The sequence below is a fragment of the Aythya fuligula genome, chromosome 19 (genome assembly GCF_009819795.1).
Source record: "Aythya fuligula isolate bAytFul2 chromosome 19, bAytFul2.pri, whole genome shotgun sequence".
NCBI classification, from domain to species: Eukaryota; Metazoa; Chordata; class Aves; order Anseriformes; family Anatidae; genus Aythya; species Aythya fuligula.
This window is the reverse complement of record NC_045577.1, coordinates 6,030,758-6,057,380: the sequence shown is the minus strand read 5'-3', so window position 1 is coordinate 6,057,380 and position 26,623 is coordinate 6,030,758. Positions and strand designations below refer to the sequence as shown.

The window sequence follows — 26,623 nt, the reverse complement described above, 5'->3', positions numbered from 1 at the left end:
GCCTGTCCTCTCCAGGCCAAACCAGGCTGTTGTGCCAAGGCCCAGGAGAGCAGCAGGGATGGGGAGCCCTTGTGGCACTGCTCAGCATCCTTCCCACTGACCATTCTCCCCTGCTCCCACCTGGCATCCTTGCTGATACCTTCCAAAACAGCAAAACCTCAAAAACAATTAGCCTGCAGCAGTTGCTAATAAGGAAACTAGCCTCTAAGCCTCTTGTTAGAACTGTAATAATAATAAAATTGTGTCATGCTGCTGCTACTGCAGCCACCGCCCAGGAGCAGGCAAGGAAGCCAAGCAGTCCCCCAGCCCAGGGTCCTGTTTCCTTCACCGACCACTTACAGAGGGTATTTATTACTAGATTTTAACGACTGCTAATTACTCCATATCTTCTTCATTCGCCACGCTTTTCAGACAAATAACAAAGAGGGAGCCCTCACAAAATTGCTCCTGAGTGGGTATCTTTCCCCATCTGCAGGTGACCATCCTGTTTCTGCATTTAGGTACATGACAGCAAACTGCAGCTACCTCAGCATGGGCCAGTCCAACCAGCACAACCATTAATCAACCAGTAAGAGAAAGGTGTTACCTTGAAGCTGGCATTAACAGAGAATTAACAGTCCCAAGAACAAACCTGTGCTATCAGGACTCTGCTGCTCTGTCTGCAGAGCCGGGGCTTGGCTCCAGGCAAACGGCAAGCAGCGAAGCCATACAGCTTCCTGGGCCCGGTGCGTAGCTTGGCCATATTAAAAGATAAACGATGCACTGCATAACTTCAGCATCAATAAAAGCACTTTTATGGCCTGTTTGAACAATGAAACACGTCTCTCCCCTTGCACTGGATGCGACCATCGGCCAGAAGGCATTCGATAGCAGCAAGCTCCAGTAATTACCTACACAAGCCAAGCAGTTTCTTTTTACAGCTTATGAAATGGAATTCATCACTAACAAACAACAAAAAGATGAAAAAAACATTAAATATTTGTATTTTGTAATTATGACTAATAAAGCTACATCATTACAGGCAACCCTGACCCAGTCACAAAGCTTGACTGCGCTCCAGACGTCTGAGCTGCCAATTACCCAGCAAGTCTAAGTGAAAAACAAGAAGTTTGAGCAAAGTGCATGCAAACAATTAATCCAATGTTTCCACCCAAATCTTTACTCTTCTTACAGGAACCTGTCAGACAGGGATTGTATGACACGGTGTCACTTTCGGATCAAGATGAAGCTATCTGAAGCACAGGTTAACTTTTACAAGCTGTTTTGCAATTCTGCTTCTGGACAGGGCTCTGTCCCTCCCTCCGCTCAAGCACGCATTTGCAGACACGCTGATAAAACCAGATGACATCCCTGGGCACCTGTGTAAGACGATCTCGAGTGCAAGCCCTTGCCAACTGGAGCCAAATATCACATTTGGGTTTTGATTAGACTGACTGCATTGCTTGGCCTCTGGCACTAAAATCTCACCATTAATTGCAAAGCCATCCAGAGGCATAATCTTCAGCAATTGAAGACATTTTCTAGGCAGCATTGCTGTTCTGGAAGAACCTCACTCTGTGATTTAATCCATATGTCTTAAGTGCACCATCTCACTAAAGAGGATCCCTTTGAAAAAACAAAAGCAGAAGAAAATGACGAGAAAACCAGCAACTAAATGGAGAATTATTGGGAGACTGGGGAAAGCTATAGACATCTTCAATAAAGAACCCAAACGCTGGCTCAGGACATTTTATTTTCCATCATCTCACACCACAGTATATGCTGGTGGTGTAAAACATCAACTCTTTGCACTCCCTGAAAGGCTCTACAGCAAAAGAGGTGAAATCAGATTTGGCAGGGCTAGGAAAGCAGGCAGCCAGGACTGTAAATTAGCTTCTTTCAGCAGTCTGCCGAGGTAGGGGAAAATACACAGGAGCATGTGTCTGTGGTGCATCTCGACAGAGAAATTCAGGTTAGTATAAAACCCTAATTAATTTTCGAAGTGTTTTTCGAAGGTCAACTAACCTAAGCACAAGCTCCGGCCAGTTCCTTCCTGCCCCTCCGGACTAAACCCAGATCTTGCAGAGGATGGGCCCGACACGATGCTCACGAGAAGCCCCCCTGAGCTCCACATAGCCACTAAGATGTATTTGGTTTGAGGAGATTGGGGAGCTTCTTGCTTCTCCTGTAAAGAAGTAAATGTTTCCATGTGCTCCAACGCCTTGCCACTGCTGTTTACGCTCACACAAGAGGATCTAGGCATGAATCAGATTCAGAGCTGAGGCTCCCACAGTAGGTTTTTCCCCCACAAGATAAAGCCTGCAAATTTTGCAGTACCACCAATCCAGCTTTCCCCAAAGCCCATTGTATTAGTAGTGCAGTTATCCTCCTGCAAGAGCTGATCAAGGCTATTTGACTTGTTAACAGCAGATCTGCCTGCAAAAGTAGAGCCCTAAATCTGTCCTCAAACACCAAAAACTACAGCAAGGTGCACTTTCATTGATAGGAAGCCTATTTTCAGTTGTATACCTTTTGCTAGAACAAAATTTATTGATCCAATCTTGTAACCTTGGAGCTGTCTGGAAAAAAATAATGTGCAGAAATGTAAAAGCTATGAACTTTTTCCAGAGCTGGAAATGCTAAAAGCCAAGAGCACGGGGAGGCAGGGAGGGAGAAAGCCATGATGATAGCAAAACGAAATCTGGGATTATCAGACCCAGTGATAATTGTTTTTAAGTGTAAACAAGGCAGGAGATGAAAAGGGAGCTAGCATTTCAGCCCAAAAGCAACAGAGCACCTGAACGGCACCAATGTTTCAGCTAAGAGCACTGGAGCGTCAATTCTGCTTTCTCTTGTTGCGCCTTGAAACGTTCCCCGGCCCTAAGAGCACCTCTGGCACCTCGCCCAGCCTTTCTGGCTCACCCTGGCACAAATTGCTTTCCTTCTATTTCCGATATCTTGATTTTGCTAGCGGTCTTCAAAAAACCACAAAGGAAGAGAGCGAACAGGGAGTGCCATCCTTTTCGCATCACCCAGCCCCGTGCAGCACACCACGTCTCATCCCAGGGCAACGTTTGGCTCACGCCGCCAGCAAACCCTCCTGTCTGCTCTTGGTTTCACTGCCTTGGCACAAGGGCACGCACAGGTGTCTGAGACCCTCTCGCTTTGCACCTCGCTTGGCAGGATCCGAAGAAACCACTTGGTTTTTACAGGACCAACCAGACCAATGACACAGTGACAAATTAGCTCCTCCTGTTTCCAGAGCAGCCAGGTGTAAAAAGCAATGTTATGCACTGAACTTTTCCACTCATGGGAAAAACAATTTCTTCTACACCAACATCAGACGAGACCCCAACATTGCTTTTAGAGGGTCAAAATGCCACTTAGCTGGTGGAACAGGCCTATAAATTTTTGAAACAGCTGAAGCAAGAATAATCAACATGAAATGTCCTCAGTTGTTACAAGGGCATCCTCAATTTTACTTTTTTTTTTTTTTTTTTTTTTAAAAAAAAAAAAAGGTATCTGTATTTGCAGCACAGTTTTAAACAATGCCAATTCCAGCTCTGCCAGCTAGGTGCTGTACAGTTTTTTGTTTTTTGTTTTTTGTTTTTTTTTTTTCATAGGCACTGCAGCCTCACACAGTTTTCTTCCTGCAGATCTGGAAAAACACAAATCTGGAGCTTCCAGCAGAAATATGGACAACAGTGCACATTTGGGACTTCGGCACGGTCTAGACAAATTTCTTTTTTGTTCATCAGCCCGTCGCTGTGAAGTGAGGGTCTACAGAGGAAGGCTGAGCAGTAAAACAGGGCTGGGCCTCATGCTGTTGCAGAAACCAAGCTTCTGGGGGATTATTCTGGGGGATTACCAAGATTCTCCAGAACAGCATCGCAGAGGGGTTAAGTTCACCTCACCCAGCACAGATGGGATGTGTACCCGCCCCAGACGTTATGCAGCACTTTCCATTCATAAAGACCCTCCAAGCTGCAGGTTATGGGATTTCTTTCTTCACTGCTCTAACAGCCATTTCTGGGACAAACACAGCACCAGCGACCTTCCTGAGCCAGGACCTGAACTGTGTTTCAACCCACGCCTGCGAAACCAGAATGATTTCTGCAGGCAAGAGCTGTCTGAGCTGCTTTTTCCCCAGGACCACCACCACCACGGCTGGCTGGAAGAGCCAGCCCCCGGGGAGATGCTGTCCCACACAGCGCTTGGGGGGGGGCTTAGGGGGCTGCACACTGCTTTTACTAAACACAAAGCCTCGCCAGGCTCTGCATTGAGGTGGGCAATATTCAAGCCACGTTGCTCAACCTGCTAGGAAGGAGCGAGGCTCAGCAATGAGTTGTGCATGGAGCGGTCACAAGTGCCTCCCATGGGAGCCCACAAAGCACCCCAAAAAGCTGCAGCTGTGGTTGATGACCTCTTAAAAGAAGAGCATGGAGCCACCACCCAGCACATCTCAGGGTTGATTTCTTTGGAAAGTTCCCCCTGACTTTAGTGCTCAGCCTTCTGGGCAAGTCCCCTTCCCAACCTTCATTCTCCTTTTATTTCTCTGCGTAACAAATAGACTGCTAGAAATTGCTTCCTAATACGTAAATGTTGCAAAAGAAATGGTCATTCCCTCTAAAAATGAGATACTTTCACATGCCTTCTGACTTCCTCCCAATGTTGCTGTAGCCGCAGGAACTCTGCTTACCACAGCCTGCAGGAGGAGAGAAAAGTGTTTGTCTTGCACCACGGGCTGGTCTTTTCTCTCTCGTGCTCTGCAAAAGGCCCTTTGCTGCCTCACAACAGCGTCCTCTCAGCCACAGCTTGAAGCCAGCCGCCGCTGCCCGAGCTCGTCCTGACATTTGTAAACTTGTGTTCCGAACAAGAGCTCAGCACAAAACTCAACTTGTACAACCTAGGCTCTCGGCTTGGCCCCTCTTCAAACCGACCCGGCGTTCCCAGAGCCGCACAGAGATCCACACAGCCTCCCAGCTAATTGAATTTTAATGAGAGGAAGTCGTTTTTCCACTGGAAGAATGTCGCGCTAGAGAAATATTTTGAAACTCCTCGAACTTTTCCTGCTGGGCTTTTTCTGCAGCAGGGCATGAGCAGAGAAGTCACCGTCCGTGCGCCCAAGCTACAAATGCAGCAGAGCCGCTTCCCTGTGACCCCAGCTAGACCTGGAGTTTAAATAATTCTGACTTTCAAAACAAAAAGTGTTTGGGGTTGTATTTAGTTCCAATCCTGATGAGAGTCCAAGCAAGGAGGTTGGGAATTCCCCCTACTTAGGGATCTTGTTGATCCCAGCTGAGACAAAACCTAAGCCCCCGCGGCCGCTGCCTCCCATCTCACCCACACTTAACGGGGCTGGAGGAGCTCTCAGCAGCAGGGACAGGCACGCAACACCCAGGCAGCTCCATGGTCACAGAAGACTTCAAAACTTCATCATCACCACGTTAACTAGCTGAGGTTCACAGGGCATAGCTCCTGGACTGACTGTGGGAGAGCTGCGTGTGCCTGGAAATCCCACTGCTGACACCTTCCCCATCATCCTCAGCCACAATTTGCTCTACACAGTTTCTGCTTAGGCTTGCAGATTGCAGAAAATAAAGGAGGGGCTAAAGGAAATTAAGTTGCCGAGATATGAAGGAAATTAGGATATAGTCCACTGCCTTCATGAAACCTATTCATTACATTCGGTTTAAAGCTGCTGGTATCTTGATTAGTGTGCATGAGAGTGTATGTTGAAAAACCTCTTTGTTTGATGAGAACAACAAAAGAGAAGAGGATAAATACCAGAACGGAAGAGGTTGCTTTTTTAAAAAAAATGTACTGATAGTTTACAACACGCAGGAGAAAGCTGTAGGAAAAAAACTTGTTAATTGTCGAGTTCTGGTAGAATAACCACAGTGAGTTTCTCAGGAAGTGCCTGCAATGATCTCGGAGCTGTGTTTTGTACCCAGAGCTGACGACAAGGCAACAGCCTCCAGTGCAGGGGAACAATTGCTCTATTTTATGCCACCTCCCAGGATCTAAGAGGTTTCACAAGTCCCCTGAGCTTATACTCCTAGATAAATTATTTCCAACAAGGCCAGGAGGCTTTGTTCTCTATAAAGCAGAAGACTCTGCTCACCAAGTGGCAGCAAAATGAAGTAGCCTAAATTAGCTTCCGTACTCAGATTGGATGCAACGATTTCTTTAAGGAGATCTACTAGATCCCTAGGTCCAATGGTTCAGAAAAATTGCTCAGAAAAGCTCATCACTTTACACAATGGCTTCATTTAAAATACAGCAACGAATGCAATTGCTCAGTTTTCCACAGAATATCCAATACTTGCAAGATATGCTCCAGTGCCCATTAAACCCAGCTTTTACTTTCCATTTTAATTGTTAGACTTCCCAGGGAATGTCTATTAATGCAATTTCAAAATCCGGTTCGAACTTTCTAACTGGGATTTTGGCAGCAGTGCTTAGTCCATGCATTCTTGCTGTGTTTACAGTGCGCCAGCTCCCAGATGTTGGTAACGTTAAACAGACTGGAACTTTCCTTTTCCCAGTGACAGCGAAGTGCAGACAAAGGCTGGCTTCGCTACAGCCCTAATTATCCACCACTGATAGATGTTCCCCATCCCTGTACTGGGTTAGGAGGCCCATGAGATACAGCACTTCCTCCGTGCAAACGCAATAAATACAGAGATAGAGAAGTCAATAGGTCTTCATTTACACTCCATTGCACTGGCGCTGATTTCGGGGAAGCAATTCTAGCTTGCAAGCAAGATCAGGGACAAGATTATTGTGCACAAAAGCCTCAGAAGTACAGCAGACCACAGAAGTTGAAATTGCTAGTGAAATGCATATATTAAGCTATCTGTTGAGCTACAGGAAAAGCTCTTCTACCATATGTACTTGGTCTATAAATAATTCTCTATCTCTTTGCTTAAATCACAAGAGCTCATGGGAACATTCCGCCCATCACGATTTTGGTTTGCTTTTGAAAAAGCAGGCACTGTGTGGGAGGTGACAGGGCTGCCAAAGAATCTGTCAAGGAGACTCATGTCATGGTGCAAGAACCCAAGAATCAATGACCAGGGCACAGGAAAAGAGCAAGTTCTGAGAACCCCACAGAGTACCACGAGTTGTAAGGGAGATGCCTTCATCTGTTCACTGCCCTTCAAGTATGATTTAAATTGTAATACAGGGATGAATGAAATCCTGTTACTTCCCGAAGTTGGAGCCCTTCCCATGCTAACCGAGCTGAGAGACAAGAGGCACAGACCTACAAGGTTTGTGTAGGGGCTGGTCTAAAACCCCAGCGAGGGTGTGAAACCAGAGAACCAGGGGAGTTAACTCCAACAGTTATGCAGCCCACTAAATAGTGCAGAAAGCATTTGCCTAGTCAGAATGAAGTCTTTAAAGATTAAGTAACAAATTACAGAGTTCTTCTATGCAAAAATCCAAGACAAGTCCCAAAAAATGAGCTGTAAGTCCCCCAGCCAGAGCCTTCCTCATCAGCTCTGTGGAATGCTGCCAGAGCTGCTCGTTGTCTTGACTTACCTCAAAGACTTCCTCATCTAATATCCTCGTTCCAAATACAATGATGCCATTGACGTCAATGATGGGATGGTCACTTCGGTCTAAGAACTTGGTTATTTTCTTTTTACAGTCCAATATCAAAGTGACATTTTTCTTCTGCACACTGATAGCTACTCTGTGCCACCTACAAAAACAATTCACAGATGTTAAACAGAGCCTCGGACTTCCGAGAACAAGCCAACAATTGTAGTAACAATGAATCCTTCATAAAATGTTCCTGGAAGCCTTCATGACCGCTATTGCCTGCAAACTGATGAAAATCAGCCTTGGGCAGACCCTAGACTTATTTGAAATAGAAGTGACAGTGCTGGCAGATGTTTCATTTTCACCCTCCAAATCAGGCAGAACACCTTTTCTTGCTTCACCTAGAGGCAGAGGAACCACCCTAATAACTTGCTAACTTCCCTCTTCCACCCTCCTCAGGTCCTGCAAGGGACTCAATGTGTTTTTTTTCTTGACCAAGTTGATTCTTAGTACCCTTTGTAACAATCAGTGCTCCTGTCCCTATAAACACCAGACAGTCTGCACAGACTAGTATGTGATTCACCCTTTTTTTTATGCAGTGTTTATTTGCCAAAAGGGTACGGTTCAGGAAGAGGACTTTTAGCAGCAGTCAAAGCTGTCTACATACATTATATATGACCCCTATTTTACATCATGTTCAACGCATGCTGGTATTGATATAAACAATGTACTGTTTTTCCCCTTTGTGCACAAAATTTCACTTACTTGCCATCTGCTAGGTTAATGCCTCTAAAGAGAGGATAGTCTTCTGGGCCTGGCTTTCCTGTATGGTCTTCATACAGGAATACAGGAGATCTACCCATCTCCACACCAATTTGCTGGATCCCTTGCTCATTGTAAATTGAGATCAAGAAGGACTGACCTCCTTTCTTCGCTTTTACAGTGGTTAGAATGGAGAAGTCCTCTGGGAATGGGGAAGCTGGAGTGGAAAAGCAGAGAGGTTAGTCAGGTTTCCTTGAAAACAATTCCCTACAGAAACAGTGCTGTCTAATGACCTATGGGGAGAACACCGATTACTGTTTACCCCTCCAGATGTGTGCACCCTAAAAATGTATGTTGGGAAGCATTTAGTTGCCAGCTGAAGATCCATCTTTTCCTCCAAAGCCTACTGATACTAGGTTAGGACATGCTGCAACCCAAAGTATATTGCACAAGCAAAGCCAAAGCAGGGCAGTGCCTCTCAAGGGCCACCTACCCAAAAGGCATATTGAGCATCCAGACACAGACCTGGGCATCGCTGGGGATCTTCCCATTAATGATCAGAAAGCCTTTTTCCAGTCCTCATTGCAATATACCACAGATATAAAAGTCACACCACATTTGAACTTCCAAGCAAATCACAAGTGAGGAATCTACTGTTCTGGGATGGGAACATGATGCTGAGAAAGCAGAGGTTCTAAAAGAGCTGTTGGTTTGAATCTATTCACACCAAACCCTTCCTTCGTGTATTCTGGAGCATTTAGGAGAGAAGGCAAGAACTTTCTCTATTTCATTTATCACACAATCTCCAAATTAACTTAATATGTCCAGAGGACAGAGGAAATGAAGCATTCCATGCCAGGCAAATAAATCCCTTCAATATTGTGTGTAAGGGAGTATGGGAATTGCATCGGGTTTCATCTCTTCTAGACCAGAACAGAGCACTCTGTGGCTTTGGCTTACAGGGTTGGTACAGGAAAAAATATCTGCTAAGTCTGGCAAACAGTAGAAGATGCTATTTTGTCTGCATATTAAGCAGCTAACAACTTTCCTAGCTTTCTCTCCACTCAGGAAAGCAGACCCATCTCTATTTTTGCAAGGTTTGCAGAGTTTTGCACTGGCATGAAGATCACTAAGTCACGCTCTGTTCAGGATACAGCTCCTTGGGTTTTACTTTTTTTTTTTTTTTCTGCCATTCATGCAGAAGCATTAAAAACCAAAAAGCCTGGATGCACATCCAAAACAGGTCTTTAATAATACCAGGAGCATTGCTAAAGGATCTTCCTTGATCAAATTATTACCGGAGACAGGACCTGTTGGAAATGAGGGTACCTACAGGGCATAACCTGCTCACATGCTGCATTTCAGCAGCTTGAGACTTGCGAAGTATTTCTCCTCCAAGGTCCAGACTTTCAAAAACAAGGATTGCATTGTACCACTGGGTATCTGCTTGGGAATTCTTACAGCAAGGCACAGCAGAGCAAAGTGGGGTGGCCCAACCACAGGCAGTGTGGTGCGTGTGCTGTGACCATCTACACATGTGGCAGCTGGCAGCATACGGGGAAAGGAGCAACACATTTTTTAAACTGCAGATCTGCAGCCATATAAACTATAAAAAAAAAAAAAAAGTCAAGCTCAATGCCCAAAAGCTTCAAATAGGTTTCCTCTGCCCCATAGGCTTTTCTTTGGTGGCATCCCAGAGCTGCCTAGGGGATTTTGCCATGAGTACAGGACCCAGGGCATGAGTTTCTCTGACCACAGCAAAGCTAGGAAGTCTAGGAAGTTCACAAATCACCCTCTTCTGCCTGGGAGTTGCTCAAACTTTATTAACTGGTGCTTTAAATGCATTAAGCTTTCCAGCACAGGATGACAGAGCAGGGCAGAGGAGGAGGCAGGAGAAAGCCTGCTGAGCAGCAGGCTCAGCTAACAAGCACTGCTACAGACAGCACTGCAAACAGCACCCGAACAGGGCACCTGTGGATGCCTATGGAGACACTGCATTTACACCCAGTTAACATCCCTCACCCTCATTAAATAGCATTTGGAAAGAAGCATAAAGCATATTCTGAATGGAGGACTCTGTCAATAATTAAGTACTGTGATTATAGCCTGATTTCCCCCCTAGGACAAAGGGCCAGATATTTGGCAAAGGCAGGCATCTGATTTTCGTGCCTCCCATAGGATGAGCTGAGCTTTATCTCCCTCCTGCTGTATACAAATCCTCCTGTAGCACTGAATCAAGACCATACGCCTTCCTGGTTCTAATTACAGGCTACAGTTTTGGGCCTTTTATGTAGAATAGTTCATGTCCAAAATTTCATTATGAATCCACAATACAGTACCTTTCAACTTGAACAAGCTGCCAACTCATTAAAAAGCTGCTTTTAATTTTTTTCATTATTATTAAGATGTCTCCATGGTGACGTGAGTTTCTCAACCCAAATAACCATAACGGATGAATTATAGCTGACATTACTGTTACTGCTCTGCTGTCCTGGCAAAATAACAATGCCTTCACTGTCACAGGAGTGACCCAGGCTATTGAACAACGTATGAAAACAAATCCACATACACAAGGACATATACATGACAATGACCATATGAAGCACGTGGAAACCGGCCCAAATCCCCTTAAAGACAAGGGAGTCACTCCCAACAACAGGTTTGGGATTAAGCCTTCGTTTTCAATCCATTTTAAGCAAGCTTGTTCTGAGATGCTGTGCATCCACCTCTTTACTTAACAGCACCACACCAATGCTGAATTTGGCTCAGTGCTTCTTTACCCCATGGCCAAGTCCTTTTAAATTCATTATGCTGCTTTGCAGGAGGGTGCATAAAGGGAAGGGCAGGAAAGTTTTTGCTGTGCAATAAAAGTGAGCAAGAACAGTGAGCTGATCCAGCTCCCGATACAAACACAACACAGATCTGCTCTGCAAGACGGTGTCATTTCCATAGCCAGTTCTCAAAGGAAAACAACTCTTCAGTGTCACCAAGTTCTGGCCCTTTTCTTCATCTGAGAAAGCTTCCAATTTTGGAATGGCTCCTTTTCTTCAGAGATAACTGTCCAAGCTATAATAGAGATTTCTGAGCCCTTAAATACATACAGAATATATATGCAGACACCCACAGACAGTGCAGAGAATACAGAATTTGCTAAAGGAATGCACATGACATTTTGCTGGCTGCCACTGAAATTTTGCCTTTCTTGCCTCTGCTGGAAGAGCACAGTTTTGCTGGAAAGCAGAACTTAGAGAGCAAGGACAAAGAGCATCTCAGCAGATTTTCTCACTCTTGTGGGTTTGAAAAACAGACAGGCTTTATATATATAGATATATCTTGCTTTGTTGGCTGCGGCTGCAGAAGCAGAATGCAAAGCCAATAAAATTACCATCTTAGAAAAACACCAATTTCTAATTAGCACAAAATACTGTGTACAGTGTACATTTGCCTAGGGTGCTTGATAGCAGAGAGGGCAAGTTATCCTACAGCCATCCCACCTGTTAACGTGGAGTATTAAAACCACATGTCCCCAACACACTGCCCTACAATTACTTTGTCTTTACCTCCCCACTCACTCATTTGGTGGTGGTGAGCTACAGTCATATCTAGTTAGAGATGTGCTGAAAAAGCCTCTGTGGATTTGATGGAAAGCACCAGTGCTTCTTCCCTCTGCTCTTCCCTTCCTAGCTCCTGTCAAGCAGCAAGGCAGAATGTTTTGGAAGACTCAATAGGGACAGAGCTACTCCAGCTACTCCAGTTGTCCAGGTGAATTGATTGAAAAGTTGCTTGATGACACCACAGAAACACCATCCAGATCTTCTCACCCATGAAAGACCATAGGTGCAAGCCAAGAACTCGAAGAGGATGTACAAGTATTAAGGTGGGTCAAAAGCAAGAGCATCTCCTACAGCAGGGTTCTTTGACCCCAATTCAGTTCTGCATGCTCCTGGGTCAACCTGTCTGAGGTGGCAGCATACAGTCTTGGCTGTTAAGCAAGGCTGGAGTCTCTTGGCTAATTTTTTTTTTTTTTATTCTGGGGTCACCATTGTTGCTGCTTTCCACACCACAAAGGCCCTTAGACCAGATTTCACAGCTACAACCACTGAAAAGCTCTTAAGCCAACTCTGGTTGTATACTCCAAACTGGAAGAGATTCCTCAAGCAGTTCTGAGCTTGAGCACATCAGGCCAAGCCTGGGAATGCTTCCAGATCCAGAGTGCATGACAGCAGGCACATGCGTGCTGGCTACATTGAGCTGATCCTGCCTTGGGACAAGATCATTGACACAGGGGCTGCTGCAGGGCCCTTGCAGCCCATCCCTGGGATGACTGCTCCCCATCCGTATCCATGGGATGTTCCTCTGGGACAAAGGCACAACCTGGCCGAGGGGTGCCATCAGGCACGTGATAGATATAGCAGACACTAAAACAGGGCTTGATACAAAAATGAGCAGCTCCTCCACTAGTGCTGACCCTGCCACGAGCTGTCAGCCCGCAGCCCAGGCACACCACACCGAGCTCCATGCCACCCTCCTCTTTGTGTCAGGCTCTCAGATCTTAAACAAAAGATGCTGGAAGGGTGAACGGTGCACTCCTGCTCACCACAGAATATAATTCACCTGCTTACTGTCAAAACAAGCCAATAATGAAGTCTGAAAATAACCTCAGCGATAATGCATGCAGTGAGGGAGATACGTAACTAGAGGCTGCAAACACATTTGCAGTCCAGCCTTAGAGTCCTCATTGAGGCCACCGACAGACTGGCTCTGATAGATGCAGCACGTTAATTAAAAAACATTAGTAGTGGCATGCCACATTACCTCTGATTTAGCTAATGGATTTTGTACCATTAATTCTCTCAAACACCAAAGGAGCGTGTGCATGTGTCTGTCTGCTCTGCTTCAGTCATCTGCTGCTTCACAAATGAGGTACATCTTTGTGCCTTGTTGCTAAACCTTCAAAGGCACGTTCCCTACCGAACCTAGGAAGCCCTCCAACACCTGCTCTCAGTACCTGCACCCTTATTTTTATACCATGGAGATACAGCAGCACTCCTGGAAGGAGAGCTTCCATGGTGGCCGTGTGTTTGAGACTGAAGCTGTCATGCAGTGAGTAATTCTCCATGTCTGCTGATATGCCCAGTCTTAAAACCACATTTCACATTAATCACCCTTGGCTTGAAAAATTAAGTCTCCAGCACATCCCAAGCAACAAGCAGAACAGTCCTTAGCCCACATGGCCTCCAATGGCGTTGTAAACTCCTGCATCTCTGTGGCTTGCTCTGATGAACCTCCAATTTCCTTCAAACAACTTTTCTTGGGACATCTGTTCTTGTGGGGGCAGTCTATTACTTTTATATGGTGATTATTTGTGTTATGAGACACCACAGCCGCAGAATAAGACCCTACTGTGCTTGGCACTCTACAAACAGAGCAAAACACGGTCTGCATTCCTTCGTGTCTTCCAAGTCTCTCTCCCCAGCTGGGTGCCACTGTGTGATAATGAGACAGTAGAAAGTTTCTAATATAGGAAGGAACAGATGTAGGCAGTGGCCACATCTCCCTCGGTGAAACCTGCCCCCATATTCAAATGCATCAACAAAAGAACTTACTCTGGTGTTATTTGATGGTTGAAAGCTTACATTCTCCCAAAATAGCAGAGTCACTCCCTGCCAAGGGAGCATACATGCACAAAAAATGAAGGAACCAGGCCCTGTATGTGCCTGGAGAAACACTGAGAAAATGATCAGGCAGTTCCACATAACAAAAAAAAAAAAAAAAAAAAAAAAGCTGCATACTCACCAGGATACAGCTGCTTTGTCGGTGCACTAAGCTGAGCATCTTTTGTTACTCTATAAGCAACATCTGCTTCTTTTGAAGATCTTCTGCTTGTGCAAAACCCTGTTGTTTTTGTTATACCATCAGGTAAATTATGAAAATCTAGGACCTTCAAGAGGTCTGCAGGTTCAGCTGCAAAAAAGAAAAAAGAAAATAAGAATTAACAGGCAACAGGACTGGCACTTCACATCCAAATCATTAGCCTACATCACAAATCATTCCACCCCTTAAATAACAGATGACAGAAGTTTTCAATACATCTGCAAATACAATGTTAATATCAGCTTCAAAGCTAGGATGCTGTATTGTTGGTCAAAGACACTAATTCAACGCAGAGAACAGTTGATCAGTTGTCTGCACTAGGGGAGAAGGGAGAATATACTATCTTATTAGCTGGAGTAGTTATATATTTTCTGGATGTCTTTGCCCAATCCCCATCACACAAGCACATCCACGAAGATTAAGTATCACAGAGGAAATTCATGATCTCAGGGAAAGGCTTTAAATCAGGAAGTTGCCAGAAATTTGCTGATGCAAATGTTTCCATTCTTAAATTGGTTGATACACAAGAAAATGTGAGAGCAAGTATCCTTAAGGATTGCACGCTTGTACCATGCAAAACAAGGGCATGGTGATGCACCGCAGCTAGAGTATCAAGTAAACCCACAGCCATGCTTCAGGTTACAAGTGAGCTATGTCAGAGAGCCACACCAGCGTGATGTTTCAGTGCTCAGGTGGTTCCTGCTGCCTGCAGGCTCATTCACACCCTCGGAGGGTTTTGTGCACAGCATCTAACCTGCCCAGGGCAAAGCAAGCAGATTTAGGGCAGGAACACAGCACAACTCCACCACCAGCAGCCGAGTGCCTGCCCTGCCACTGCACCCAAGCCCAGATGAGGGCTGTCAAATAATTCCCCCCTTCGGCAGGTATTCCCCTATGAATTCCCACAACCAGCAATGCACATGAGTGCAGTTGCACTTGCCAACAAAACACAAGCTTTACAGGAGAAAAAAAAAAAAAAAAACACAGTTACTCCCCAGCTTGAAAAAAGAAAAGCTTATCCAGGTTTGTGGCCTCATGCAGTGTGCTACCTCTGCCAGGAACTTGCCAGGGCAGAGCACAGCCACTGCAGCCCACCATGACCACATCCCATCAGGCTCCCATCCTTACTGAGGTGTGCAGCAGCAAAAGCCTCCAGTTAAAAGCTAACGGAGCTGCTCACACCCCATGCTCCCGTGCCAGCAGAGCCAGGGCTGTCACCTCCAGGCAGTTCGGTCTCTCCAGCAGCAATTAAATAGCGCGAGCCATCTCATTAGTTTCCTAATCTGGTCTTGCTCATGTCAGAAGAGATGGCATCACCAGAAGTGGAGTAACCAGATCCGACTTTAAACGCTTAAAAATAAATTGTTTTGAGTTTCGACCCGATACTCGCAGCGAAGCGCTGTCAGGAAGACAAACCAGCCAACTCAGCAAACCCCTGGCAGTGCCCAAAGCCAGCGCCTGCACAACAGCTTCATTTAGCCTCGCCTGGACAATACATCACAGCTGTGTTCTTTTGCCACACGATCCATTATTTTCCCTGAAGAGTGATATTCCTCAGATCCTCAAGGACAAGCACGCATCAGGTGCTCTGATGTTTGCAACAGCCCAGACAAGCCCTGGGCTGGCTGCCCCAGCTTCCATCTGTGTCCCAGGACATCTCGCCACGCCGATGGCCAAGGGTGCAAAGCTCATTGCCAGCTGCTAATAGAGGGTTTGCAAGAGGGTCTTCCAAAAGCCTGTGCCAGACAACACTGCCTTCACCCACAGGGATGGACTACGATATATACGTTAGCATTGAACACAAAAAGGCCAGCACTGGAAAGAAATAAGAACAGATCTTTTTAAAAAAATGAAGTTTTGGTTACCAAGAAGATCTGCCTAATATTTGCATGGAAAACTCACGTACATTGTTAGGCAGCTTTAAAAAGTTTCCACAATCCTGAGAAATTGGGTCCTCAATGAGAGATTGCAAACATATGGCAAATCCAAGTCAACACAGCAGATAATAAACCAGCTGAGAGAGTCGGGGCCAAGAAGCATACAGCTGTGATATTTCCTCATTTCTCATTCTTGTTAGACAGAATATGGATGACATTTGTCTAAGCAGTCTTTGCAGCTTGGATCTTCCCACTGCCTTTAACCATGCTTTATTTCATGCAGAAATTCCTACGTACTCAGAGCCCAAGCTGCCTATAAGCAACAAAAGTGATTATAGTGTAAGTCCAGCTCTGTTTCCAGCTCCCTCCCTCTGCTCCGGGAGATTCAGCTCAGCCAGAACCGAGCTGCCTCCAAAATTTATTTACAGAGAAGAGGGGAAAAAGGCAGTGAGGCAGGGGGAGGGGATGTGAATTCCAGACTCCTGACATCAGCCGTGCTCCCCAGGCGCAGGCTGCAGGGGATTTGGAGCCTCTCTCGCAGCGCTGCACGCAGCCGTCCCGCAGCGGGGCTGAGCTGGCTGCAGGAACAGAAACTGCTGCAGAAGAATCCACCACTCAAAATCCCATCTCCTAAAATCCCATCTGCTGGGGTGACCAGAACTGGGCAAACACTCCCAGCAAAGCAGCCCCGGAGCACTAGAGCCAGTTGTGGGCATCTTGCATTAGTGTACAGTGCTGGATGGGGTAAGTGCTGCTTGCTGCAGCTGTGCAGTGCACGGAGGGGAAGTGCAGCACAAAGACAAAAAAAAAAAAAAGGCAGATTTTGCCAGCTCTATGCATTAACTGAATTATACCACTTTCAAGTCAGAAGGCTGCTGCTTGCTAAAAGTTCCTGCAGCAGTTACAGCAAGGCAGTGAGTTCAGAGCTGGAGCTCCTCCAGCAGCCACCAGCAGGTTGCAGGCTCTGCTCTCCAGCCCCTGCTCACAGCCCTCCGACCGCCCTCACCCAGCACCACAGCACCCAGCACCCTGTGCAGGATGGTTCAAGCATCTGCCTGCCAGCCTCTGCTGCTCTCCGTCTCCTAACACAACGCGCAATTCATCTTCGTTTTGAAGATCCTCTACGCCTCTAACTGTGATGGATTAGCTCAACACAAGAAATTAAAGTAAAACAACAGTGTGGGCACCACTCAGAGTAGGAAACAGACTGCAGACTGCGCAGGTGAACAGCAGGAGAGGAGAGCTTCTGTTAGAGACATGCACGAACATCACCTCTGCTTACTCCTAAGGAGCTCAGGAGCCAGCTTGGATCCTTTGCTGCGTGCTCCAGCACTAAGAGCTCTGGTCTGAGTGGGATTTGAGTAGGATTTAAGCAGCATGAAAGCCTCCAGCTCTTTCTAGAAAGATGCAATTCACACAGGAGCAGCTCTTATTCATGCCCAGTTAACCAGTTTATTTCCCCTTCATTTTTTTTCAGCCAAATTTAAACCCAGCAATCTCCTGTTAGGAGCTGCGACGGAAGCCGCAGAAGGACAGAGACCAGCCTGACCAAGGCCAGGCCCTGCAGGGTATTTCTTACAAGCTTGCACCGGGCTTGGCCCGCATCCAAGAGCTGAATTAGTTGTTGCTATATGAAAGCTCCATTTTTTTTTTTTTTTTTTTTTTTTTTGCTATTTTATGAATAACATTACTATGCAACATTACACACTGGGTCATTCTTTTGCTTGAGATGCACAGAGCTGCCTGAGGAGACCAGCAGCTCCTTCCCTGCTGCACCAGAGGATGGCAATAAACCCAGTAGGCGAAGAAGCAAACCATAAATAGGTAAAATCAGACCAAAATCAGGGCTATCTTGGGCCAGAGGCTGCCCCAAAAGCCTGCCCCCAGTAGTGGGAAGCCCTTGAGTGAGACAGAGCACCATTCCCCACCTTTAACAGAGCCGAGATGAATGACACATTGAGCCCGCAGTGGCAAAAGCTGGAATTAAACCCTTAATTCCTCCATGTCTAACAAGAGCTTTAACCACAAAACCAATCTGTGTTAATTGGGTTCCTAATTTTTTAATTACCTGTTAAAACCTGGCTAGAGGCTGCAGGTTTTAGCTTTATCTCCACCCTCCGGGCAGCAGTGGCCAGCTGCCTTTCTCCTCTCACACATCACAAGGAGGCAAATCAAGTAGCAGTCACTGAAATAAGCCCACTGGCTTCAGGCTGCACACAGGCTCCAGCTCAGCCCTGCCACACTCAAATGCAGCCAAACAAACTGGTCAGGCTCAGCTGTGTGACACAGAAGCATGGCAGAAGTCTTGAATCAAGTCAAGGACACCAGAGCATCCCTGACATCTGAAGGTGCACACTGCAGTGCACCAAGCACTTGTGACCATGGGCAAGCCCCATTCCTAACACGACTGGGATGTTCATTCTCACCTTTCCCTGTTATTTAAATTAAATTACAAGAGGGGAAGAGGTCTTAAACCATACTGAGCCTTCAGGACACATGCAACAATAAACAAGGATTATTTAATGCCATTACACTTGCATAGAGCAGAAAGGTGGAGAACCAGACTTTTAGACACTTCACTGAAGGCCAGTTAAAGACTTTCCATGCACCACATAAAGGTTATACGAAGGTTAAACAGTTTAATTTAGCAAGTTTAACAAAAATCCTAGTAAGAATAAGATTGCAATCAGGTTCAGGCCTCATGGCTACTGCCTGCTCTATCGCAGAATAAAGGAGCTACCTACTCTTGCTGGAAGCTTCCCATACATTCTTTGCAGACACCTTTGCTGGAAATTTTTGGGGAGAACAGCCTTTCCCATAGACTTTCTGCCTGCATGGCACAATACCCAAGCTCAGCCAGAGCCCATTGGGCCTATGGAAAGGAAAGGGAAGGAAATTCCCTGAGGACAGGATCTCCAAAGGGATTCAGCCCAAATGGAACAAGCAGTCAGATCTGATTCCACCACGTTGACTGAACTGCAGCGAGCTCTTCTGAAACTGGGCTGCTTTTTCCACCAGGCTTGATACCAAACCCAAACCCTCCTAAAATAACATTTTCTGGCCAAGGCACTTTGTTCCTTTCTCACCTGCAGAAGATAAATTCCTCACTATTTCTTCACTCCTACAAGAGCAAAGAGGTGCCAGCCCAGAGAAGCGCACACTGCACTGGTTCCCTGCTCCTCTCCTTTTACCACTCACTTGGTAGTTCGCCAGCTTAATGTTCTTGAAAGCACGATGGATCACCAGGAAAATAAGACATTATATCCTACCTCCAAAGAAAACAACCCATGGAAATGGTGCTGCTGAAGCTCAGTGCAAGATCAACTTGCAGCTTCTAGAAACCACTCTGAAAATCTGAGCAGATGCAGCCTTCGCCAGAAGTCATTAATCTAAGCCATATTTATGCCTGTAATAATAACAACAACACCTGAAGCAATGCTCCTGAATGGGCCCCAAACCATTTTACCAAGTGTCAGGATACATGAGTAGCTTACAATATTACCTGGGGGGGTATCTGCAATTCCGGTGTCTGAAGGATTACCAAATTACAAATAACAAGCCTTGAAACAATTCTCCCCCATCATTTTTCAAGGCATTTAAGTAAATCCCCAAGGAAATCTGTAGTATTTAAAACTGCCACTGAGCTGAAGAGTGAAGCTATTGCAGCCTGGCACAACTGGTGACAGGCATTATCCACGGCCTCCCTGCTTCATGGAGGGCACTCAGCTGCAGCTTCTCCAGCCCTGCCACGCTGAGCAGCACCAACAGGCACTAGGCAGAAGGAAAAAAAAGGTGGTTGACAAGAGCATGGAATGGATTCCACTAAATTATAAAGTCTAAATGTTTTTTTTTTTTTTTCCAAGTATATAAAGGAGGATAAGTCCTTTTTATTTAAAGTGGCCTTTTAATTATGTATAGGAAATTTTATAGATCTTGTAAATTGCCTTCTAGTTTTTCCAGTGTGATGTTCAAGCTTTTCCAGCTACCACTCAGGATCATTTGTTAAAATAAAGCTATAACATGACTCCAGCAGCAGAGACCTTCAGATAGAAAACAAGAGAACTCCGCCAGGTATCGAGATCCCTCATGCAAATCCCAGCAAGTTGCAGTGCTGCAACACTGCATCTCACCTGCAAGTTTACAACAGGGCGCACCTGGCACAAGAATCAGATTCCATGTCATTGCAATCCGTGCTGTACCTGCAGCACTCAGTTCACCCCTTGTAAGCTAGCTCCTAAATCAACCACTTCTTTTCATAGATCTCTATGCATTTTCTAGTAAAGCTGCAGGGGATGCTATAGAAAAATATGGCATTGCTGAAAATACATTTGCTTTTCCAAAAGACCTCAATGGAGAAGTTGAAAAGGGCTTTAGCAGCAGTTTCGTACTGTGCAGTGCAGTACGTGTACAGCAAACATATGGCAAAAATACACGCAGCTGTGCCCAAAACTAGGTTTAAGAAAGCCTTCCCCTTTCACTTAATACATCTTGGGGTACTTATGGAGCTTTTTCAGTGATATCTAACATCTTGCATGTCTTCAGCATCTTCACTATGTTCCTAGAGTTTAGGAGCCAAAAAAATCCCCCTTTCTCCAACTCTTTACCTTGTAATACCCTTCAAAGTGAAGATATCCCCACCTGTATCTGAAACTCCTGAAACATACTTTTTTTTTTGTGCACAGGCAATGTATTTTTGCATTCGTGTAACAACTGCAATGTTTGAATGTCTGGACAAGAGGTCACCACCCTGTAACAGTGAAGAACCGTTCTTCTATATCTGGTTTCATAACAGTTGAAGGGCATCCAAAGACTTTCAGGACTTCATGACACAGCACTTAGTCATACTACAGCTTACGTGCAATTATTGCCAAAGATCTGAGATCACAAGGTGAAGAATGAATAAGCATTTCTGTTCCCAACTCACTCCAGGTGCCCTCTGCAGCTTTAGCATTTAATACAGAACCCAGTCTGGGCATCTGTACTCGAGTGTCATCACTAAAGAACCAGGCTTCCTAGGAAGGGGAGCCTTCCCATATGAACAGGCTATCTCAGCCCTCAGCAAGTAGTGACAGCAAACAAGGTGAATAAGGATTACTTCAGAAAAGTGCCTCCTTGAAGATTACCTTGAATCCTAAAGAAAAGGAGGAACAGTTTTACTGGAAAAATGGAAGAGGTGCACTGCAGTTCCCCTGCCCACAACTGTCCAGGATTAACCAGCTACCTTAGGTTGCCTCCTTTATCTTGTACAAATTCAGAGATGTATTCAGAGATGTAAACGTTGCCCCTGGGTTCTCACCACTAACACCAAGAGCAGAACACAGCCCTGAGCATGGACAGATCCAGCTCCTGGACCCAGACAAGTCACTGGTTCACCTGTACAGCCTTGGCTGAGCCATTAGTGCCAGGTGACGTGACAGACACAGGGTGGATGGATACTCGGCTCCCTGGCTTTAGCGAAGCCAGAGAACCCATGCCTTCATATTCCCATATTTTGTCGTCTTTAAGCTAGAAAATCACCAGCATCTGTGTTTTGAGATTACGAGACATTTTATAAGGATTTACAGGTACTCAGATGACAAGCATGACATTATTACCGAATTTCCCCCAGTTAATAGAGTCAATATATCCTGCACAAACAGCATCAAGCAGAGCACCAGTGTCTCACTTATCTTCCCAAACAGGGAAGGAGGGCTCTGCAGGGCTGCCTGAACACACAGTAAAAATGCCCTCCTGGGAAGAGATGGAGGAGAGATTACAGCTTATTTTTAAAAAGAAAAAGTGATTTCCAACAGAAGCCCAAAAAGTCCCTGAGCTGCGAGAGGACGGAGCTGCTGGCACAGCATCACTGGAGCGACCAGGGACAGGAAGAGCCCGCTGTGACCCAGCAGCAGTGTGCTTTAATCCTGACCCAGGAAACCCAGCCAAGGTCCAGGTCCCTCTGAGAGAGCTGAACCTCAGCACCAGAGCAGCACGCTGGGCACCTTGCTGCCCAGTGTGGAAGCCAGCTGGGGAAAAACACAAACAAACCCTTTGTCTTCCATCTTCACCAGTTTGGCTTTTCCCCCACCCAGTGCTTTTCCAAAATTGTTTGTTAGCACTAAAACACTTAATTATTTCCTAGCCCGAGCCAAGGGGCTGCCCTTACAGGCACAGGGAGCAGCAGCACCAAAGCCAGACCTGCTCAGGGGGATGGGTGCCTGTTCCACCATGTTCAGGGTTTCTCTTGTTCCCAAGCCCCTGCCCAGAGGTTTAAATATCCATGATTATAGCAGGAATGATTCAAGCACCAAAAGGTAAATGCTCCTGTACTGATATCTATACCAGACAGCTAAATGCAGATGAGAACGAAGCTGCTTCACTTAGCAACATCCGCTTCGTGCCTGCAGAATTTCAACAATTTTTGCTCCTTATCTATATGCTTTTCACCACTGTTGGACTTGGGCTCCAGCCCTCAGATAATTAACTATCCAAACAAGATGGCAGAGGCTAAGACAACAAAAAAAAATAACCTTAAGCTCCAGTTGCCATTGTTCGAGCACCCTTTGGATTGAATTAGTAGCCCCTTGAATTCTTCAGCATGCTAGCAGCCCAATAAAACAAAATGACATTTGGACAAAGGAAAGGCATTTTAAGAAGGATAATCAGGGAGTCTGAACTGCAGGATTGAAGCTCTGGAAGTTCGTTCCCTAGGAAGGGGCACGCTACAGCAAAAAATGCTGACTACGTCCAGGGTCAGATCCTCATCTGGTACACATCAGCTCAGATCCAATAGCTGCAACAAATCTGTCAATTCACATTGCTCTAGATAACTGAATATTTCACCAATGACTCATGTCGTCCCCTTATGGGGTTTTTTAAAGGCCCAAGTAGTCCCAACTGTGAACAAAGGAAACCATTATACAGAACCAGATTCAAAAGATCATATACATAATCCCAAAAGGGATAGAAAGAAACCCAGAACCGATATCAGAGCAGCTCTGCAAGACTACATTAAAACCCGAGGATCAAATAATCTTTGTTCCTTTCAGCATAAATCATTTTTTTAAAAAAAAATCAATCATTTGGGTTTCTAACAAAGCTGTGGTGTTAGCAGCCAGCAGCAGAGAGCAGGCCTTCCCTCCACAGAATATAATTAAACCACGCAAATAATCTCCGCTGCAAATGCCACGCAGAGAACTTCAGGACAATTCAGAGCAAACAGGCGAGCATTTAAGACTTCAGGGAAACTCCCAGCCCCATTCAAGACGAGGAGCAAATATCCCATTCATTTTGAAGAACGAAGGATTTCAGATTCTGCTCTAGAGGAAGAAAAAACACAGCTTTGCAGGGTTGGCTCCATGAGCAGAGGTATTTGAAGCACGAAGGGTACTGAAGGGGTCTGGGATGCTGACAAGCCATCTCCTGACAGGGGAAGCTCTGGCCAGGGCAATTCCTGGGAGCCCAGCACCACCACCAGTAGTGCAGCCCAGTGATACCCATCATAGGGATGCTGGGGGCAGCTGCTGCTGCACGCTGACAGCACGTCAAGGGAACATCCTACAGGAGGGATTTCTGCACCCTCTGAGGAGCTGCTGATCCCAATTCCCACAAATCCTGGGAAAAGAGGAGCACAGGAGAAAGGCGGTGGTGGCCTCCCCAGAAGGGCAGCCCCATGGGGCACCAAGCCAGCGCGTACAATCCCAATCCCAGCTCCCACCCATCCCTGCAGAAATCACTAGGATTTACATTTTATTTATTTTTTATTTATTATTTATTTTTTAAACTATATGCCCCCAAAGAGGAGGCCGCTGAAGCAAAACACTCCAAAAAAAAAAAATTACCAATCCTTTTAAGGCAGAGCACAAGGATGAGCCCAGCCACCCCCACCCCCGGGCCACGTCAGGGCCCCCAGCACCACTGTTCAGTGTCCAAGCCTTTTTACGGGTCTGTCCTGACAGCAGGGCCAAGGGAAAGAGGTGAATCACCGGCCTCGCCATCCCGGCCTCTGCTCGCACGCCTGGGCTGTGGATGCCACGCATTCCGGCCTGCCCACGGCCCCATCAGGCCCAGCCCCGCTCCCCAGGGCAAGGGGAAGCTCTCCCCTTCCCCACCACTTCCCTCCAGTGTTTCTGGGTCACGGTGACATCTCGGGAAGCTTTCCAGCAGGATTTTGGTTACTGGCAAGAGCCTTGCCCTTTACACGCAGTAAGGGCGGGCGGACTCGAGCTCTCCGAGTTGTTAGAGCTGCATTATTAGGGCCACAAGCATGCACTCAGCAGATCTGCAAACGGGAACTGTGATGGGGCATGACTTCATCTTCCGAATGATTAACGGGGAGGCCCAAGAGCTCGGTTTTAGGAGCAGTTTCTCAATGCCAACCATGAATGGATGCAAGTTCAGTGCAGATGAACCCGCACCCTTCTTAAATTCCCCATTTTTTTTTTTTTTAATAAAGAAACAAAGGAAAACACTTAGATCCTCACAAGGCTCTAGACCGCCACACATGCAGACATACCAGAGAGAAGTCACATTGAAGCGGCTGTCACCTGCCTGAGCACAGCCTCACCACAGCCTTTTAGAAATCAGCTCCACAGGCACAGCACTGAGCTTTTCTGGGTTGAGGGTGAGCAGAAATACTGATAGAGATGTCCCCAGCTGCCCAGCACCTCGTGCTTTTCTGCAGGAAACAAGGAAGAACCAGCAGGCACCTGATTGTGGGAGCACACAGCCCAGCTCCACAGCAGGAGGGCTGCAGGCAGCATGTCTCCCACACCAAGCTGTCCCAACAAGCACGAGCTCTGTGTCAGCACAGGACCACACGTGCAGAATAGGATGCTTCAGGGGCTGGGGACATCAGCATCCCCTGGGGACCCAAAGTCACACTCCATCATAACCATTCTGCACAGCCCAGGACAACCCAACCAGGCTGCAGGTCTCACCTGAGGCAAAAGAAGGTTTTAAGAAAAAAAAAAAACACAAAAAACTTTCCTGCTTTTCTCAGTGATCATTTTCTGGCTGGGGCTTAGGGGACAGACACTGACTTCCCTGCACTGCCCGCGGCTCAGCAGGGAGGGCTCTGCGCAGCTCTCTGGAGCAAAGCCCCATGGCAGGTGTATTTTAAGGGGAAAGGCAAGTTCACCATTTTGTCTCCACTCCAAGGAGCCCAATGTGTTGCCAGACACTCTGGCACTTGGACAACATTTGCATTTTCAAAGTACTTTGTAATGATCAACTAATTAATGCTCTTTACAGCCTGCAATTAGGGCCTGATCCAACAGTGCATTCAAGTCAGACAGTTTGCAACCAGTTTTAGTGCAGTGCAGAGAGGTCACTCCTGCACTGAACACAAGTTGACATGCTCACCTCCCAGAATGGGGAGGGAGAAGAACATAAAGCTGCTGTAACACCATCAGAGCAGGCGTGAGATCCTGCATCAGCTGCCACAGCACACTGCCAGGGCTGCCCAGCCATTCCAGGATGCTAGAGCACATCACTGAGCACCTTGCTTCCTCTCTTTGCCATCCAAAGCTACCTGGAAGTTAACCAGGAACAAGGGCATCGCCTTGCTCAAAGTCAGGCAGATGTGGATCAAGGCCATGACCTCCCTCTGCGTGACTTCTCACTCAGAACTCCCCAAATACAAAGTTTTCCTGCTAAAGTAATGCTTGGTAGCCCTCTGGATTATTTCATGTTGGCTAACTGTCCCTCAACCCATCTGTATTCTGGATGCTTATGAGGATTATAAGGACTCAGTGTATAGGCACAGGGAAAAGGATCTACTCCACGCAATGGTCCGTGACATAGCTAGAAAGCAAGCCCAAGTCAAACACAACTCGTGCAATGTCTCACCTTCCATGCATAAGATCATACAGAGTTGGTCAGCTAATCCACGTTGCAGTCAGCCCTGGTGGCTGCAGATCTGCCAGGACAGTTTAGGAACAGCACAAGCCATGGGCAGGGCTTCTCCCCCTCCTCTCCCACACTAGTGGCTGCAAGCAGTTAAACCAGGATGAACATAAGCAGCCTACATCTGCATAGAATGGCAAAAAACACATCTCTCCTGGGATCTTCATGGTCAGAAAAAGCTCACTGGACACTTTCTAAACAGGAATCTGTACCAAGAGAAATGGGACCACACTGACACTCTTTGCAAGTGCAGTGCAAAGAATTCTGCTCCCTCCCAGCGCTTTCCTGGGGTACCTGGGGAAAACAGGAGATGCTAAAGAGGTACCAGGGAGCAGGCTGTCCAGTAGCCATGGCAGAGCTGCTGTTGCACAAGGACACAAGGGACAAGAGGTACAGAGGGACAGCATTCTGATAGATCACAGAACATCACACATTGGGATGGACCCACAGGAACAGAGTCCAGCTCCTTGCTCCCCAAAGACGGATCAACACAGCTTGGAGGGAGCAGACAAAATGGACAAGATTTGGGGGAACATCCACCATTCTGGAATGTTCTCTATATAGCCTTCTTGTAGCCATGCCCAGCCCTTTAATTCCGTTAGCACAGCAAGCAGACTGCCCATCCAGGAGCACTGACACAAGCAACCACATAATTACAATTATTTCCACCATGGTAAACACCGCAGCTACAGCTGGGG

The 26,623-nt window shown here is 46.4% G+C and overlaps 1 protein-coding gene across 2 annotated transcripts in view; it reads right to left on the bottom strand.

Annotated features, from left to right (window-relative positions):
- The window catches only part of COL5A1 (collagen type V alpha 1 chain), a 148,453-nt gene that overhangs the window by 99,544 nt on the left and 22,286 nt on the right, over positions 1-26,623 (bottom strand). For both annotated transcript variants that reach the window (XM_032200398.1, XM_032200399.1), the window contains exons 2-4: positions 14,086-14,253; positions 8,293-8,506; positions 7,525-7,687 (exon numbers count right to left, since the gene is read on the bottom strand). In XM_032200398.1, coding sequence (XP_032056289.1) covers positions 7,525-7,687; positions 8,293-8,506; positions 14,086-14,253 — 545 coding nt within the window. The remainder of the gene's footprint in view (positions 1-7,524; positions 7,688-8,292; positions 8,507-14,085; positions 14,254-26,623) is intronic.